This window comes from Didymella exigua (genome assembly GCF_010094145.1).
Source record: "Didymella exigua CBS 183.55 unplaced genomic scaffold M421scaffold_2, whole genome shotgun sequence".
Classification (NCBI taxonomy): domain Eukaryota; kingdom Fungi; phylum Ascomycota; class Dothideomycetes; order Pleosporales; family Didymellaceae; genus Didymella; species Didymella exigua.
In genome coordinates this window covers 802,472-816,351 of record NW_022984776.1, presented here as the reverse complement: position 1 = coordinate 816,351, position 13,880 = coordinate 802,472, and the positions used below count along the sequence as shown (strand labels likewise).

The window sequence follows — 13,880 nt, the reverse complement described above, 5'->3', positions numbered from 1 at the left end:
TCAGATCTCCATCATTAGCAACTTCCAAAGTGCACTTGACGTTCGCCATGCAACCTGAGGGTCTTCAGAGCATGTCCCGCATTTGGTCATCTGGACTGGGTGGCGAGTTCAGGGTGGTTGTAAGCAAATGCACATCATGTCCAACAATTATCTGATTCCTACGAACAGCCCCATCATGAGCCGGAAATGACGGCTTATGTCCTTGTCGTCATTTCTTGGCGGCAGTGTGGACTTTCAAGTTCAAGCCACAAACCCGCACAAGCGCGCCTCGTATCCAGGCTCGACGATGGGTCGTGGCAAATGACGCTCTGTCGCAAAGGCGCTTACTCACCAGCACATCACCTCGTATCTCCACGTGGGCTGCGGATCGGAGTCTGGGGTAAACAAACTAGCGCGCCCGTCACGAAATGTTAGATTGACGACATGTTTAACAGCCGTTGCGACACACGTCATTGTGGCCAAAGGGGGTCTCGGTTGCAGCTTTGTGGTGTTGTGGCGACGATGAGGCGCGTTGGAGACTAAAAATACAAGTCGCCTCATCCCCACACCGGGAAGTTGCAGTTCTTGGTTCGGCTGCTGTGGGTTGTTTGGCAGTGCTCCCCCAAGCTTCCTTCTGACAGGCCGCTCAAGAGGTGTGCCTTGGCAGGGTAGATATCGAGATGTGTACGAAGAGCACGGCACATGCAATGCTGATTCGGCCGTGTCACCACAGCAAACAGCGCAGATTCCACCGTGAGACGCAGCATGGTGGTGTGCATGCATCTGAAAGCACCAAATTTGCGAATGCATCGTAGTAGCAGATCGTTGTTGGCCGCGTCACCTGCTGACTTGACACGAAGGTGCAGATTTGCAAACGCTGATCCAGCGGGAAGATGAGCAACCTTGCAATAACGCGCCACAGCATAACGACTGGCGCGTGTGTTTGGTGGTGCAGGTCTTGGTGCCTGCAAGCTCTGGTGACACCAACGCTAGACATCAAGCCTCCAGCAAGCGACCGAATTGCAGTCACAGGCGTGCATCGACTGGCTTCGGGAGGCTTTCACAAGATCAAGCGCCCCTCGAGAGGTGGCGGCCACAGCAACGGCTCTGGTTGGCGCGCTGATGAAACATCAAGGCCGGCGCTGTGGTTGGACGGAAAATGCGGAGCAGGGGCAGGAACGATAGGCGGTGAATGGCCACGGTGATTCGGCCGCCGCTGGCTGGCATGATGAACAGCAGATTGCCAACCTCTGGAGGGAGCTGCTGCCGATTGGGCCCATGGGGACAAATAACACTTATCAGGACAAGCAATTGTGGCAATAACAGAGGGCATGGGGCTGCACTGGGGATTGTCTATTATTAACCGGTATGGTGGCCGGGAATGGAAGCAAAGCACCATTACGCCCAGCAAAGCGGGTGTTGATAGCAACGTCCCGTGAGCTGCACCTAACGCAACCCCGAGCGAGCATAACAATAAGCAAAGCAACAACACGACCTTTCCACAGACCCACGCCCGCACCCGCTGTTACACTTGCACTGCACACAATCGTTGAACGAGTAGAGAAGGAGAATTGCAGCATTCGTGGTCAAGCATATCAAAGCGGGCCCACCAGTCTTGGCGTTCCCCTAACTCCTAGTTCCAGGGCTCACACCTTCTCCTGCAATTCGGCCTTGTAAACCACTCACGTCGATCAGCTGCACCTTTTTACCTCCTTCTAAGTTCGACGTTCTCTGGAGGATTCTTCATTTGCAGCACCACAGCGCAGAGCGCACCTGGACCCTCTCTCGCGCTCCCTTACTCCAACAGACACCATGGCACAATCGTAAGACATACACCTGCGCATAGCCGCCGTTTCTGGCGCCCTCAATACTGACTGCAGCCAGGGTCGGCTCCTTCTTCCAGTCGTTCTGGCACACAATGACCTCGAACGACCGCCATGCCTCGCACGACTCCCCGTACCGGACAGGGCGCCACATCCCTCTCCCGCAGAGCCGTCACGGCGCCCTCACATCGATTGCTACCAGCGGCGTCGACTCGCGCGTCGACCTGTCTTCCCCATACGCACACGACGACATTGCAACCAGCAATGGCTTCATCGGCTCGCCCAAGGGGCCCATGTCGCCGAGCTCGCCCTATTCTCCAGGGATGCGCGGGTCGCTGAGCCGCCAAGCAACGGGCGACGCAGACACGTTCGACAAGGGCCCCAACGGCGAGATCCAGATGCAGAACTTCAACGAGGGCTTGCCTCCACCTCCGCCTGTCACACACTCGTGGAAGCGCATCGACCGCTGGGTCGAGGACCACTACGAGGAGCTGTTCGACAACATTTGCGAGGGTGCAACCGGAAACGATGTCAACGAGCTCGAGCACGAGCTTGATGCTACCCTCCCCATGGATATCCGCGAGTCGCTGCAAGTCCACGACGGTCAGGAGCGCGGTGGTCTTCCTACCGGTGTCTTGTTCGGCTTGATGTTGCTTGACTGCGAAGAGATTGTCATGGAGTGGAAGAACTGGCGCAAGGTTGCCGAGGAGTACCTCACCTCCAAGCCCGACTACCGCTCTCCTCAGATTCCCGTGAAGGCTTTCGCTGGCTCCTCCACAGCGGCCCCGATTGCGCAGCCCCAGGCCTCCGGCAATCCACTCTGGCGACAGGACCTGCAAAACCGCCAAGACTCGCAGCCACCGAACGCAGTCCAGAAGGCTTACGCCCACCCTGCTTGGATTCCGCTTGCTCGTGACTGGGGAGGCAACTACCTCGCTACTGACCTGGCGCCTGGTCCTACTGGCACATGGGGTCAGATCATCATCTTCGGCCGAGACTACGACTGCAAGTTTGTTGTCGCGCGCTCATGGGCTGCACTGCTCGCCATGATCGCCGACGACATGGCTTCCAAAGACGTTCACATCGATGAGGAAACTGGCGAGCTCAAGCTCCTTGCATTCAGGAAACAGAACGTCGAGCCTCCGTTCCTCGAGATCCTGCGCTGGAGGTGCGATCAGAAGTTCGGTCGCAGGCCTGTGAACAAGCGTCGGCCAAATAGCGGCCTGCGCATCAACCCTAACGCTCCAGGTGGTGTCGTACCTAGCTCGACTGCCAGCAGCCCGTACCACAGCCCGGTTATTGGCCCTCAGGACCGTGGCCGCAGCCCTCATCGTCTGTCCACGAAGCAAAAGGGTGTAAGCCCACGAGGCAAGCTCTCCAGCCCTCTCGCTCGGGTCGCCGAAGAGCACGCGCAACCAATCCGCGTACACACCGATCTCGATGCGAAGACTGCCACTCCTGCGGACAAGTTGATCTCAGTCGACACTCCCAGGCCCAGCGAGGACTCCCCCGCTCGCGCCAGCTTGAGCAGCGACAAGGAGAACAAGAAGGAGACCACCGAGGAGAAGGAGAAGACAAAGCCCGCCTCGCTGAAGAGCCCAATTACGGAAACCGCAGACCTCAAGACAGTCGAGATATAGTGACATCGTGTCACCGTACTGGCGACTGTCTCCCATGTTTGCACACATGAACACCACTGGATACCATCGGCAGCTTTCAGGCGCATTTCTCGTCCATGGAGCAGGAGCGTCAGGCACTATAGCAGCCATATTCCCAACATTTCGATACAACGGTCGGCGTAATCTTACTGTACATGTGTCCCACACAGGACACCTCAACTCGAGCTTTACCTCGCGAGACGGCTCTATTACGAACCGTACCCTTCTTAGACACAAGGCAGCCCACAGCAACTCTTGCCACCTTGTCCTCATCCCCATCTGCAACCTTTTGTACAACACCTAACCCTTTTACTTCTCGACTGCCGTTCACGCAGCATTCGTTCACCCTGTTCTCACATTCCATCTGAGCATTAGCGTAGGCGTGGCACAACGTGGCCTGGTCGTTGGTGGTTTGGAGCACAGCTTTGTTTGACGGAGTTTCTTCTCTTCTGGGCGCTGCGCGGGCTTTGATAGCGTACGTGGTGTCGATTGTGGATCTGGGGTAATGTGAGGGAGGAGGTGGAGAGGCGTGGGCTGTTCATTCTGGTGTGTGCATGTGCGCATACGTAGGATGAATTGAACATGTTCAAATGAAGTCCCGATGTGCGCGATTCGTGACGTGACTGCTGTTCCAGCCTGCTCTGGAGTAAGCACGGTACTCGATTCCAATCTTCCCACACGTCGCTCTCCTCCGCCTTTGTTCCTCCGCACACATCAAGGTGTCGTTGCAAGTTTCGATAGCCTCTCACTGAGCGATGCTGATCACGCGCAAGGTGGCCATAGTGTACATGGGCATACGTGTGGCTGCAGCATACGAGCAGCGTCTCAGATCAGCAACCCAGTCCTCCAACTTCGTCCCCAAGGTAATGCTCAGCCTTACCGTGTCATCGCAACCTAAAAAAGCCTGCCTACATCCTTCAGTGTGAAGAAGCTCCGCACGCCCCATCCACGGATAGTCTCGATTCTATCCTTTACCATGAACGCTGCCAGCACCGTTGGCTGGACACCCGGACCGCGGATTTGTGGTACCATGGGTCTGACCTGGAGTTGCCTTGCGACTATCTTCCTTTGCACCTACAATGCGTTACATCCGAATCTTCCAGAACAGGGTGAGAGTGCATTTCGCATTCTCTGGCGGTGGGTAGGATACCTGCTGTTCGCGCTGATAGCACCTGGGGCCATGTGTCTAGGGGCTTTGTGTGAACTTTCGGTTGCCCGTGCGGTGAGAAACGTGGAGAGTACTGAAGGGACCATGGTCAACAAGACGCTCGTGGTCGCTTGCGCAATGCTTTTACCTAACCGTGGGTGGTTTCATCGAAATCAATCAGAGGGCGATGTGTTTGATTCCGGGAGTCATACTGGAATAGCTAAAGGAAAATGTCCTCTCCTAGCCTAAGATCAAAGGAGCAGACAAACAAGATCACAGCAAGGCTGACTGGGTCTTGAGATCCTTGACCTTGGTTCAAGTCGTCTGGTTCGTCACGCAAATCATCGGCCGCGCCGCTCAGGTCAACATTCCAAGACTTTGGAACTGTTCACTCTGGGAATTATCTTATGTGCTTTGGTCACGTACGGTGCATGGTGGGCGAAGCCATTCGACGTTTGCAGGCCCACGGTAGTTAACTTAATGGCCACCTAAGGCCTTGCCGGAAGACACATACCCTATTCAAAGGATAGAGCTCAAGGGGACTTCGGGGATTTCTGGATCTGTTGGGCCCGAAATTCTTACTGGTTTGATTACTATTATCTTCGTGGCGCTGCATCTTTTTGGGGGGCGGTTCCGTTTCCCAACCAACATTGAGTTGTGATTGTGGAGGGCAAGTAGTATAGCATGTATTGCACTGTCCCTGCTGTTTCTGCGTATAGGCAACTTATACGTATTGGAATCTTGGTTCGAATGGATGGGTTGGCCGCTCGTTGCTATTTACGCTCTTTGCAGGCTTTACATGATGGTCAATATGTTCGCCAGCTTGAGAGATGTACCAGCAGGCGTCCGCAAGATCACCTTCATTTGATCGGAGACCCAGGAAGAACAGTGACGATGTGAATATGGTCTAGGGGTCGGTCCCCTTTCTGAGAGCCACGTGGGGTCGCACTGAAGTCTTGACTAGACGGGCTGAAGCGTTTCTAGCCCTGCGCCCAAATCACGATCACCAAATTCCCACTCCAACGCCTTTGCATATACTATTAACGCGACGTTCGCGTCGGCAGTATCTCACCATTAATTTGCTTCCTTGAAAAAAGGCAACGGCGGATGCCCAGATTCCTATGCCTGCCTCGTAGCGCTGGCAGTGCCCCTGCATTGATGACGACGCTACACCTCGTCGCTGATACAAGCTCTTACCCAAGGTATATTGTCTCTTAGTAAGCCATCCTCAAGGATTACACTCTAATTGCTCAGGCTTGCCATACTCCTTGCCACTGCGTACTCCGTGTGTTTGGCCCCCAGGTCTTAGCCTGCAGCTGGAGTGTATGTATTAGGATTAGACTTTTGTTATCGCCTCTGGCCTCTCTTTTCACCTCTTATCATCCTTATAATAATATTCACCACCTACGACGGCGGCGCGTTTGTCTTTCTGGTGCCTTAAAGGCGGAACGTTGTATGTGTGCCTACCGACTAGCAAGATAAACAGTGGGATGTTATGCCAGCGAGCAAGTTCCCTATAAGAAGAACTGTGCAGAAAGAGATTTACGATTCGAAGGTGTCCATCAGCGTCTGTGTGGCTTCATCTACGCCCATTCTCTTCTGTTTTTTTGTACTTGCATGTTTAGCGGCTTCACTGTGGCCATTCTATTGCTCACTATAGTTTGATGCACGACAAAGTATTATCTTCAGAGCCCGAAATTCGGTAGAGAAGACGGCATTACTGTAACAACCTCAAAGGATGATCTTTTCGCCGAAAGATGGCAGCGACTTCGCAACACTTCCTAAGTTCCCAAGTCCGAACCGATGACCACCAAGGGAGGCTGATGCAATATTATTCAACATGCAGATCATCTCAACGATACAATGTGTTTGTTGTGGGAACGTCGAAGTTCGGTCACCTTTTGTACACAATGATGGCATACGAGAGCATCTGTGTGATTACTCTTGTTTCTGTGTTTTTATTTGGTTTCTCTCGTCTTGCGGCAATGCTGTACTTTCCAGCCCTGTGGAGTAAGTACGGCATGAATTGCGCCAGATTTTGCGTTTCTGGCGTAAATTCTATGAGATGTGTACAGTGCATTGCTGTATATTCCGTAAATCTGCCTTCAACGCCTAGTCCACGCTGTACAGAGGCCTAGTCCACGCTGTACAGAGGCCTAGTCCACGCTGTACAGAGGCCTAGTCCACGCTGTACAGAGGCCTAGTTCATGCCGTACAATGAGACATGAAAACCACTGGATCTATCAGTCCACATTGTTTGCGTTTCAGTTTTCTTTTAAATCTCAATGCATTGAGTCCTAACATCCATGTTCTTCGAGAAGTCATCAGGCCATCCTTTGGCATCCCAAGGCATCAAAGAGCCCATTCAGTAGTCAGAAGAAGGGGCCCAATCGCGCCGCTTTTCACAGACGCGGGAACCAGTCCACATGAAGGTCGGTAATCCTGCCACTCCCAACGGCAAGTACTTGCTCACACACCTCCACCAACCATCCATGCACGATGACTGGCCTGAAGCCGCCGTTGTCCCGAGGGCGAACGGAAGAGTCGTCCATATCAAACCGTCGGCGCAGCAAAGTCAGCATGTATCCCGATATTTCACAACCTCTCCAAACGTCGCGCTTCCATCATGACAAACGTTGAGATGAAGTCGCAGAAAGCGATTGTTCTGAGCGCAAGAAAAATCACCAAAGTCGATTCAGAAAGCTTCCCGGACCCGAGCGCTCACGGCACAGTCTCCTGGAAGATGCAAATCTCCGCTCCGAAGACGGCAACAGACACATTCACCGTCGGCGTCGCAACCTATGCACCAGGGGCATCAGCCGGGTGTCGGGGCCACTTGAAGCTGCATCGCCATAAGCAGGCTGAGATCTACTATGTCACTTAGGGCAACGGGCTGGTGATGATAGACGGACAAGAGCACGCGGTGAGCAAGAGAAGTGTGATTTGGATACTTGGAGATGCGGAGCATGGTATTGAGAACGTGGGAGACGAAGACCTGGTGTGGCTTTATGCATCTTCTGCAGATAGTTTACGGATGTTTTGTATCGTTTTGATGAGCCTGAGCCTGGAAACGAGAAGGCTGAGCTTTGAGATGGGCTGGGTGTCGAACTATTGCAATATGTGAGAAGCCGATGACACTTTCGCGCAGAAAGCATGACCCATGATAAGAAAGGCCCATATCTATCCTAGGATGTGTAGTATGTCTGTATTACTTGAACTTAGGGCCGGCGTGTTACATGTGTTACCAACCAAGATTATGCGTGGAAACTGCATGGCGTAGATACATGTTGGTTGTGTCACAGCATTCCATGCTACTCCAGACCACCTATCTGAAACTACCCCTCACTGGAAGAGCTCGCTACAATGCCGCAGCAATGTTGAAGTCATCTTGTTTCTGATGTTGTATCCAGCAACGCAACATTTCAGTGGTTGTACACCCTCAAAGCAACTCGATGTTGCCGACGTCAAAATTTGATTGGTAGCGGTTCTCCAGGATGGTTAAAGTGACACTTCGAGTCTTTGGAGCCGAAGTCCAGCTTCGCATTGCTCGCTTTTGCGATGTTGACAACCACCAAGATCACTGTGATGATTGCTGCCCAAAGCAGGACATCATACAGCCTGTGCTCCTATCCACTTGGAGTATAGCTAGAGGCGAAGACGCAGAACAAGATCGAGGATGAGTGGCCTTCAGTGCATACAACGCGAGCACAGTCAGCCAATCCAAGTCTCGAGTGGACTTGAGGTGCCAATATACATCTGTAAAGAAAGTATCATGGCACCTGTCGCACTTGACCAGTTTCACGAATAGCGCTGTAGCTTACCAGAGATAAGTTGACATAGTCTGGAAGATCAGATCTATAGATCGATCGCGGTACGAGCACATCTTGGGGAGATATCTCGTCATCTAGCGTCAGAACTCAGTGAACAATTAGAGTCATTCTGTCAGCCATAGGTGCTTACCGGAATTCACATACTAGCCTCAATCATCGACAGGTCATACGGCACAAAAGCCGCGACACGCATTCTCAGCACCTCCCTATCCACGCGGTAGCACGAGGTACCGATGCCTGAAACCCCCCCGTCTCCATGGCTGCACAGACCGGCCTCACGGAGAACTCTGCAGTATCGTACAGCGTCCCGCATTGCTCGGATGAGCAGCATCTCTACATTGTAGCTTAAGCACCAGAGAGGGCGCCTCAGAAGCAAAATGCGTATTAAACACGTCCTCCCCCGCGTCAAGTCCGCCCATGCCCACAACATCCCCAGCCCATCCACCCAGCACAGCACCCCTGTAAGACGCTGGAAGCCAACCAAACACCCACCATGCTGCCAACCACAGCCTTCCTCACATTCACCGTGCTGATGGCCAGCGCCCTCGCGGGCCCCAATACAGGACCCGCGGCTGGTGTCGACGGCTCGCTCGCCCTTCGCGACGCAGAGCCGCTCCCCGACAATGCCGTTGCGCAGGCTGCGTGCAAATGCCGCAAGGTGCGCTTCTCGAAGCGCCTTGTTCCAAGCGAATGACTAACGTACGTGTGTAGGGCACCAAACAGGGCCAGTACTGCGGATACTGCTATGAGGTTCTGTCGCCGTGGGTGGCGGACAATGTGTATGAGTGTAATAAGGAGGGCGGGTGCTACGATTATAAATATAGGAAATCGTGTGCTAAGCGGGAGGGACCGTGTGGCTGATGGATTGAGGTGGACTGTGCAGACGCAGACGTGGAGCGAGTTCGAGGGCCGTCGTTTATTGTAGCTTTGCCTTGGATGTACTTCGTATGCAGCATGCTGTCGTTACCGAACTGCTAAGTTAGTTGATTGACTACTTGTCTGTATTCTCTCACGCGCGCCCCTTTCCCTTTAGATATCACGCACAAGATGCCATCCACCCCACCGGTCTCGGAACAACATCCCCCTCTCCCCTAGCTTCCCACTGACCCTGCGCTCCAACGTCCAATCCGCACACCTGCTCGCGCGGTACAACTCCAGAGGCCCTTGGTCCCTGTCGCCCGCCTCAACGCCGTCGCCATACCCGCCGCTGCCGTACTGCTGGCGCGCCTTGACGTACGCACTGAAGCGCCCGTAGCCCAGTACACTGCCATCGCTGTCGCAGAACGGCAGCGGAAGGTTCGGATCAAGGGGGAAGTTTGCCGCGAGAGGGGAGTCGAAGACCGGGCTCCGAGGGAGGGAGAGCGACGAGTGGCCTGACGGGAGACCGAGGCGCGCGTATGCTTCTTCCGAGCCGACGCGGCTCAGGGCCGGAGACCAGGCGACAGAGACCGTCGATGCGGTGAGTGTGCGCGCCCGGCTCGGCGTGTGCAGGATTGTGCGTGCGCCCCCGTCGCGGGCGAGGGCGACGAGGTCCTCGTCAAGGCTCCCGGGGCGTGCTGGGCGTGGCGGAGGTGGGCTCATGGGCTCGGTGAAGGGCACTTTGTACGAATCGAAGTTCGCAGGCAGCTGCGATTGCACGTGGGAGATTGGACGAGAGATGGATCTGATGCGACCTTGGTTTGAGCGAGATGAGCGTGCGGAGCGGATGTACTCAAATGGTCTCAGGTTCGGTCGGCGCGGCTTTGGTGTGGGTGTCTTGATGGGGATCTGGGGCATCGGTGGCGGGGGAGGATCCTGGCCTTCCGTGTTTGAGCGAAAGACGCGCGAACCTAAGTTCTGTTAGCTGAGACAAGAAGGAAAGAGTAACGGGATCGTACTAGACTTTCGTAGGGACGCGAAGCTGGGACGCTTCTTAAGCACTGGATGTTGCTTGGTCTTGCGTGCTGCGTCATGGCTCTCCTTATCTGAACTTGTATGTGTCTTTGAAGATGCTGATTTGCGGGAGGCTGGAGGTGATTGGAGCGACTTGTCCGTCTCTGTCTCCGCTGTCTCGGCCAAATTGCTGACCACAGCATCTGCACGCTCACTCGGGTCATGATCCTTTGGCAGTGGTGGAGGAGGGCCTTCAGATGGGTCGAGGTACGGGGGACTTGGAAGCGGTTTGTCTTTCTGCTTGCGAAAGAACCGCGATGCTGCACCTGTTAGCAGCGACTCTTCTTACAAGAAGGCGTACTTACGCTTCTTCCGCAGGCTGCGCTCGATGCCTGCGCTGAAGTCAGCTTCCTGATCTGTAGCGGTGATCGCCACATTTTCGTCTTGAGTCGGGCTGTTCTGGAAGAATTGTGAAGCTATGACGCGTTAGATGTATCTCGTGTTTCGATGTTATTCAAGGCGTACCTTTGGACTTGAGGCGGTTCATTATGAATAGTGTGCAACGCCGAACAGATGGTGTGGATATGAATTTAAGGTGGTTGATCGAGAACAGTAGGTATGTAAAACGCGTCGCGTGTTAAATCAAAATAAAGACTCGTTCTGTGTGGCGAGTTGTAGGTGAAAGTGAAGTGAACGTGACCAGGGAGCTGCACTCACCGCACGGGGCACTGCGACATCGATTGGCTACATTTCAGCCGGTCAGCGAGTAGAGAAATGAAAGGGGGTTCGCGGGTAGCTTTACGATCGTCCATGTCGGTGTAGTCGCAGTGACGTCGTTCCACGTGGGAAGAGATGTCCACGAAGGCGGAAGTGCTCACAGCTTTCGCAGAACATTACCGATGCCATGCAACTGTGGATCTGATTGGTACCATGTCATTCTTTGCATCTGCAACTCGTCAGTAGTAGATAGAAGCTCACCATCACAGTCCAATCCAAACAGGGAGCCGCCTTAGGCATAAAACCCAATCTCTTTGAGAGACTGAGCCGAGCATTATGCCCATATATTTTATTATTTTTAGTTGTGTTATGTCGTGGCGGGTGTTGATAGTTCAAGTCGTGCCTGGGTCCAGTTGCGGATGGCAGATCGTTAGCAAAGAAGGTCCGCCGCTCTGAAGCCGGCCGAAACACCTCGAAGGGAATAATGTAGATGAACAAAGTACCAAAGCTAGTACCATAGACCACGCCATTCCTGCTCTTAACACCATCACCATGCATCTCACGCAAACAAGTGTCCCTGCAAGATGCTCCCGCCATACCATGCCATAGCCTGGAGTAAGTCGATCAAACCATAGCGCATCCACCATGAATCCGGACGACATGCCAATCACTGCGGGATATCGAGAAACGCCATGCAACACCTGAGCGAGAAAAGACAGAATCGTCATGCAACATGACTTCGGACATGACAAAAGGCCGCAATGAAAACCATATAGACAAACGAAGGTGATGGACATGAAGCAAAGCAAAGCAAAGCAGAGTAGAATCCGCCCGCAAGCCATGCAACGAGAAATACTTACTCCGTGAGAGTGCTCTGATTGCCTCCACGATTAGAGATCAAGGATCCCAAGGCTATCGAACGCCTTCTCCGGTAAGGTTAAGGTTGAGCATGCGCTTGAGATCCTGCTCTAGAGCCAACGTATCGGTTGTTGAAGTCTTGGGAGGTGGGACGGCCGTCGCCGGAGGCGCAGAAGCAGCCAGCTGCTCTGCCAGCTTTGCCTTCGGCTTCGCGGATACTGAGGCAGGTACGAAAGACATCATAGTCGTAGCGGGCCTGGGCGCAGTTGCCGGAGGGGCATTGGCCGCTGGCTTGCCGTGCTTGGGACCCTGTCCGTGGAAGTTGCCCCTGCCGCGCTGATGGTTATCCTGGCGTTGCTGATATCGGCCAGGCGTCTGCGTGACGTGCTTGTTGGGCTGCCTCTGCTGGGTTTGGCCGTAAGGTACAGACCCACGACGCGTGTTTGTCGGCCCTTGACCTCCACTAGCGGGCTGATCGCGCGAGAACACGTTGGGATCCATAGCGTTTGCAGAAGCAATAGAAGGGAAGTCTTGAAACATGTTCTGCTGAACAGTAGGAGAGTCCGCAGTGACCTCAGTACGCAAGCCAGAGTTGCGCTTCGGCGTGTCACCCTGCGCTGCTTTGAACATCGGTGAAAGGTTGCGGTTGCCGTAGAAGAAGTCTGGACCGTCCTGAGGGGCCTGCGCTGGCGTCGTAGGACCTGAAACGCTGCGGTTGGCCGAAGGTCGGCCAGTGTGGAAAGGAGAAGGTGTAAACTGAGGCGACTGGAAATTGCCTGGAGCCTGCAGCGCTTGTCGAGGCGGCGTTTCCATGGGAGCCTGCGGGTTCTTCTGCGACATGGACAACCTGTTCATGAGGTCCTGCATAACGCCGTTTCCATTGTTCGGCTGTTGCACATCCTTGAGTTGCGGCACCCTCGAAGGATCTGTCACAGAACGGTGTCCACCGGGCGATTGAAAGGGAGGTGGAGACATGTGTGAGTTCCTGCCCTCTCCGTCGAGCTCGATGGGGAAGACATTGTACTCTTGCTGAAGTTGCTGGGGCCTGACTGGAGCCTGATTGGGGCTGAAGGCGGTGTTCTTGGCCCTCTCAGCCTTGTCGGCCCTGAAAAGCATGTCGAGTGGAGAGTCGTCATGACGTGCAGGAATGGCTATGGGTGCGCGGGACGGCGAAGGAGACGGGCTCGCAGAGTCGGAGCCGGAGCTGTTGTCCGGAGGCGGCGTAGGCGGACCTGGCGCAGGCTTTGCTGGCACCGAGCGTGACAGGAACTTGGGGATGGGCAAGGCCGAAGGCGCAGGAGAAGCGTGGAAGGTAGGACCAGCATATGCGCCTTGGATCTTCATGGGTGTGGCAGAGGCACGATTCAGGCCGGCTTCGGTGTCGGTCAAGGAGGTTTGCGCACCCATGGGCGAGAAGGTGCGATCGTGCGAAGACTGTCCGCGCGTGTGCTTCTTCGCGCTGCGAGGGGGTGCTCGGGCATCGTCGGTGGTGTAGGCGCCGCCGCCCTCTGACAATGAGGGGTCGAAATTTGGCGCCTTGGTCGGGGAGGCATGCGCAGCGTTGTGGTGATTCCTGCCGCCCCTCGGCCGGCGCTGTGACTGTCTGGCGTTGTTGCTGTTCTCCTGTCCGGGCTGTGCTGCGCTCGGCTGGCGCTGGCCGCGCGGGGCGCGAGGAGACGCTATACTCTGGCCAGTCGACATGTAAGGCAGGCGCGACGTGTGTGTATGCAAGTGGAAGGGTGGGCGACTCTAGTAGATGTCGTCGGGGTGCTAAATGGCTTTGGGTGAGATCAACTGATGTCGCGGCAGGACGGGGCTGTTGTGTGGGTCTGGTGAAGCGTAGTTGGGTGGTTGCGAGAGAGTGGAAGGTTCATGTCCAGGGCGCAAGAGTAGTGATAGGCGCGGGTCGTTGTGTGAAACGGAGGAGGACGAGTGAGAGAGTGGAGAGATACGTTGTCGGTTGCGCCGGTGGTGACTATACGGAGTTCGCACAGCC

The 13,880-nt window shown here is 54.7% G+C and overlaps 6 protein-coding genes across 6 annotated transcripts; 2 read left to right on the top strand and 4 right to left on the bottom strand.

The window, feature by feature from the left end:
- Positions 1 to 83: 83 nt before the first annotated feature.
- M421DRAFT_197826 (uncharacterized protein) lies at positions 84 to 914 on the bottom strand. Its single transcript, XM_033588074.1, has one exon. The coding sequence runs from the start codon at positions 787 to 789 to the stop codon at positions 328 to 330; it is 462 nt and encodes a 153-aa protein (XP_033453711.1). The 5' UTR covers positions 790 to 914; the 3' UTR covers positions 84 to 327.
- An 877-nt stretch (positions 915 to 1,791) lies between these two features.
- Positions 1,792 to 3,442, top strand: M421DRAFT_869 (cell wall assembly and cell proliferation coordinating protein; the record flags this gene model as incomplete). Its single annotated transcript, XM_033597597.1, has 2 exons — positions 1,792 to 1,802; positions 1,864 to 3,442. 2 exons carry the CDS (start codon positions 1,792 to 1,794, stop codon positions 3,440 to 3,442), a joined length of 1,590 nt encoding a protein of 529 aa, XP_033453710.1.
- Positions 3,443 to 8,930: 5,488 nt separating this feature from the next.
- M421DRAFT_868 (uncharacterized protein) lies at positions 8,931 to 9,298 on the top strand (the record flags this gene model as incomplete). The annotated part of the gene is made up of 2 exons (XM_033597595.1): positions 8,931 to 9,095; positions 9,149 to 9,298. The coding sequence occupies 2 exons, from the start codon at positions 8,931 to 8,933 to the stop codon at positions 9,296 to 9,298; spliced, it is 315 nt and encodes a 104-aa protein (XP_033453709.1).
- Positions 9,299 to 9,466: 168 nt separating this feature from the next.
- Positions 9,467 to 10,856, bottom strand: M421DRAFT_867 (uncharacterized protein; the record flags this gene model as incomplete). The annotated part of the gene is made up of 4 exons (XM_033597594.1): positions 9,467 to 10,266; positions 10,315 to 10,629; positions 10,675 to 10,785; positions 10,835 to 10,856. 4 exons carry the CDS (start codon positions 10,854 to 10,856, stop codon positions 9,467 to 9,469), a joined length of 1,248 nt encoding a protein of 415 aa, XP_033453708.1.
- Positions 10,857 to 11,020: 164 nt separating this feature from the next.
- On the bottom strand, positions 11,021 to 11,780 carry M421DRAFT_197721 (uncharacterized protein). The gene is made up of 2 exons (XM_033588073.1): positions 11,112 to 11,780; positions 11,021 to 11,053 (listed from the first exon to the last, which is right to left on the bottom strand). Exon 1 carries the CDS (start codon positions 11,621 to 11,623, stop codon positions 11,243 to 11,245), a length of 381 nt encoding a protein of 126 aa, XP_033453707.1. The 5' UTR covers positions 11,624 to 11,780; the 3' UTR covers positions 11,021 to 11,053; positions 11,112 to 11,242.
- Positions 11,781 to 11,938: 158 nt separating this feature from the next.
- Positions 11,939 to 13,806, bottom strand: M421DRAFT_51861 (uncharacterized protein; the record flags this gene model as incomplete). The annotated part of the gene is made up of 2 exons (XM_033594973.1): positions 11,939 to 13,631; positions 13,697 to 13,806. Coding segments are annotated over 2 exons (1,803 nt in total), but the record flags the coding sequence as incomplete, so codon positions are not given.
- Between the last annotated feature and the right edge of the window lie 74 nt (positions 13,807 to 13,880).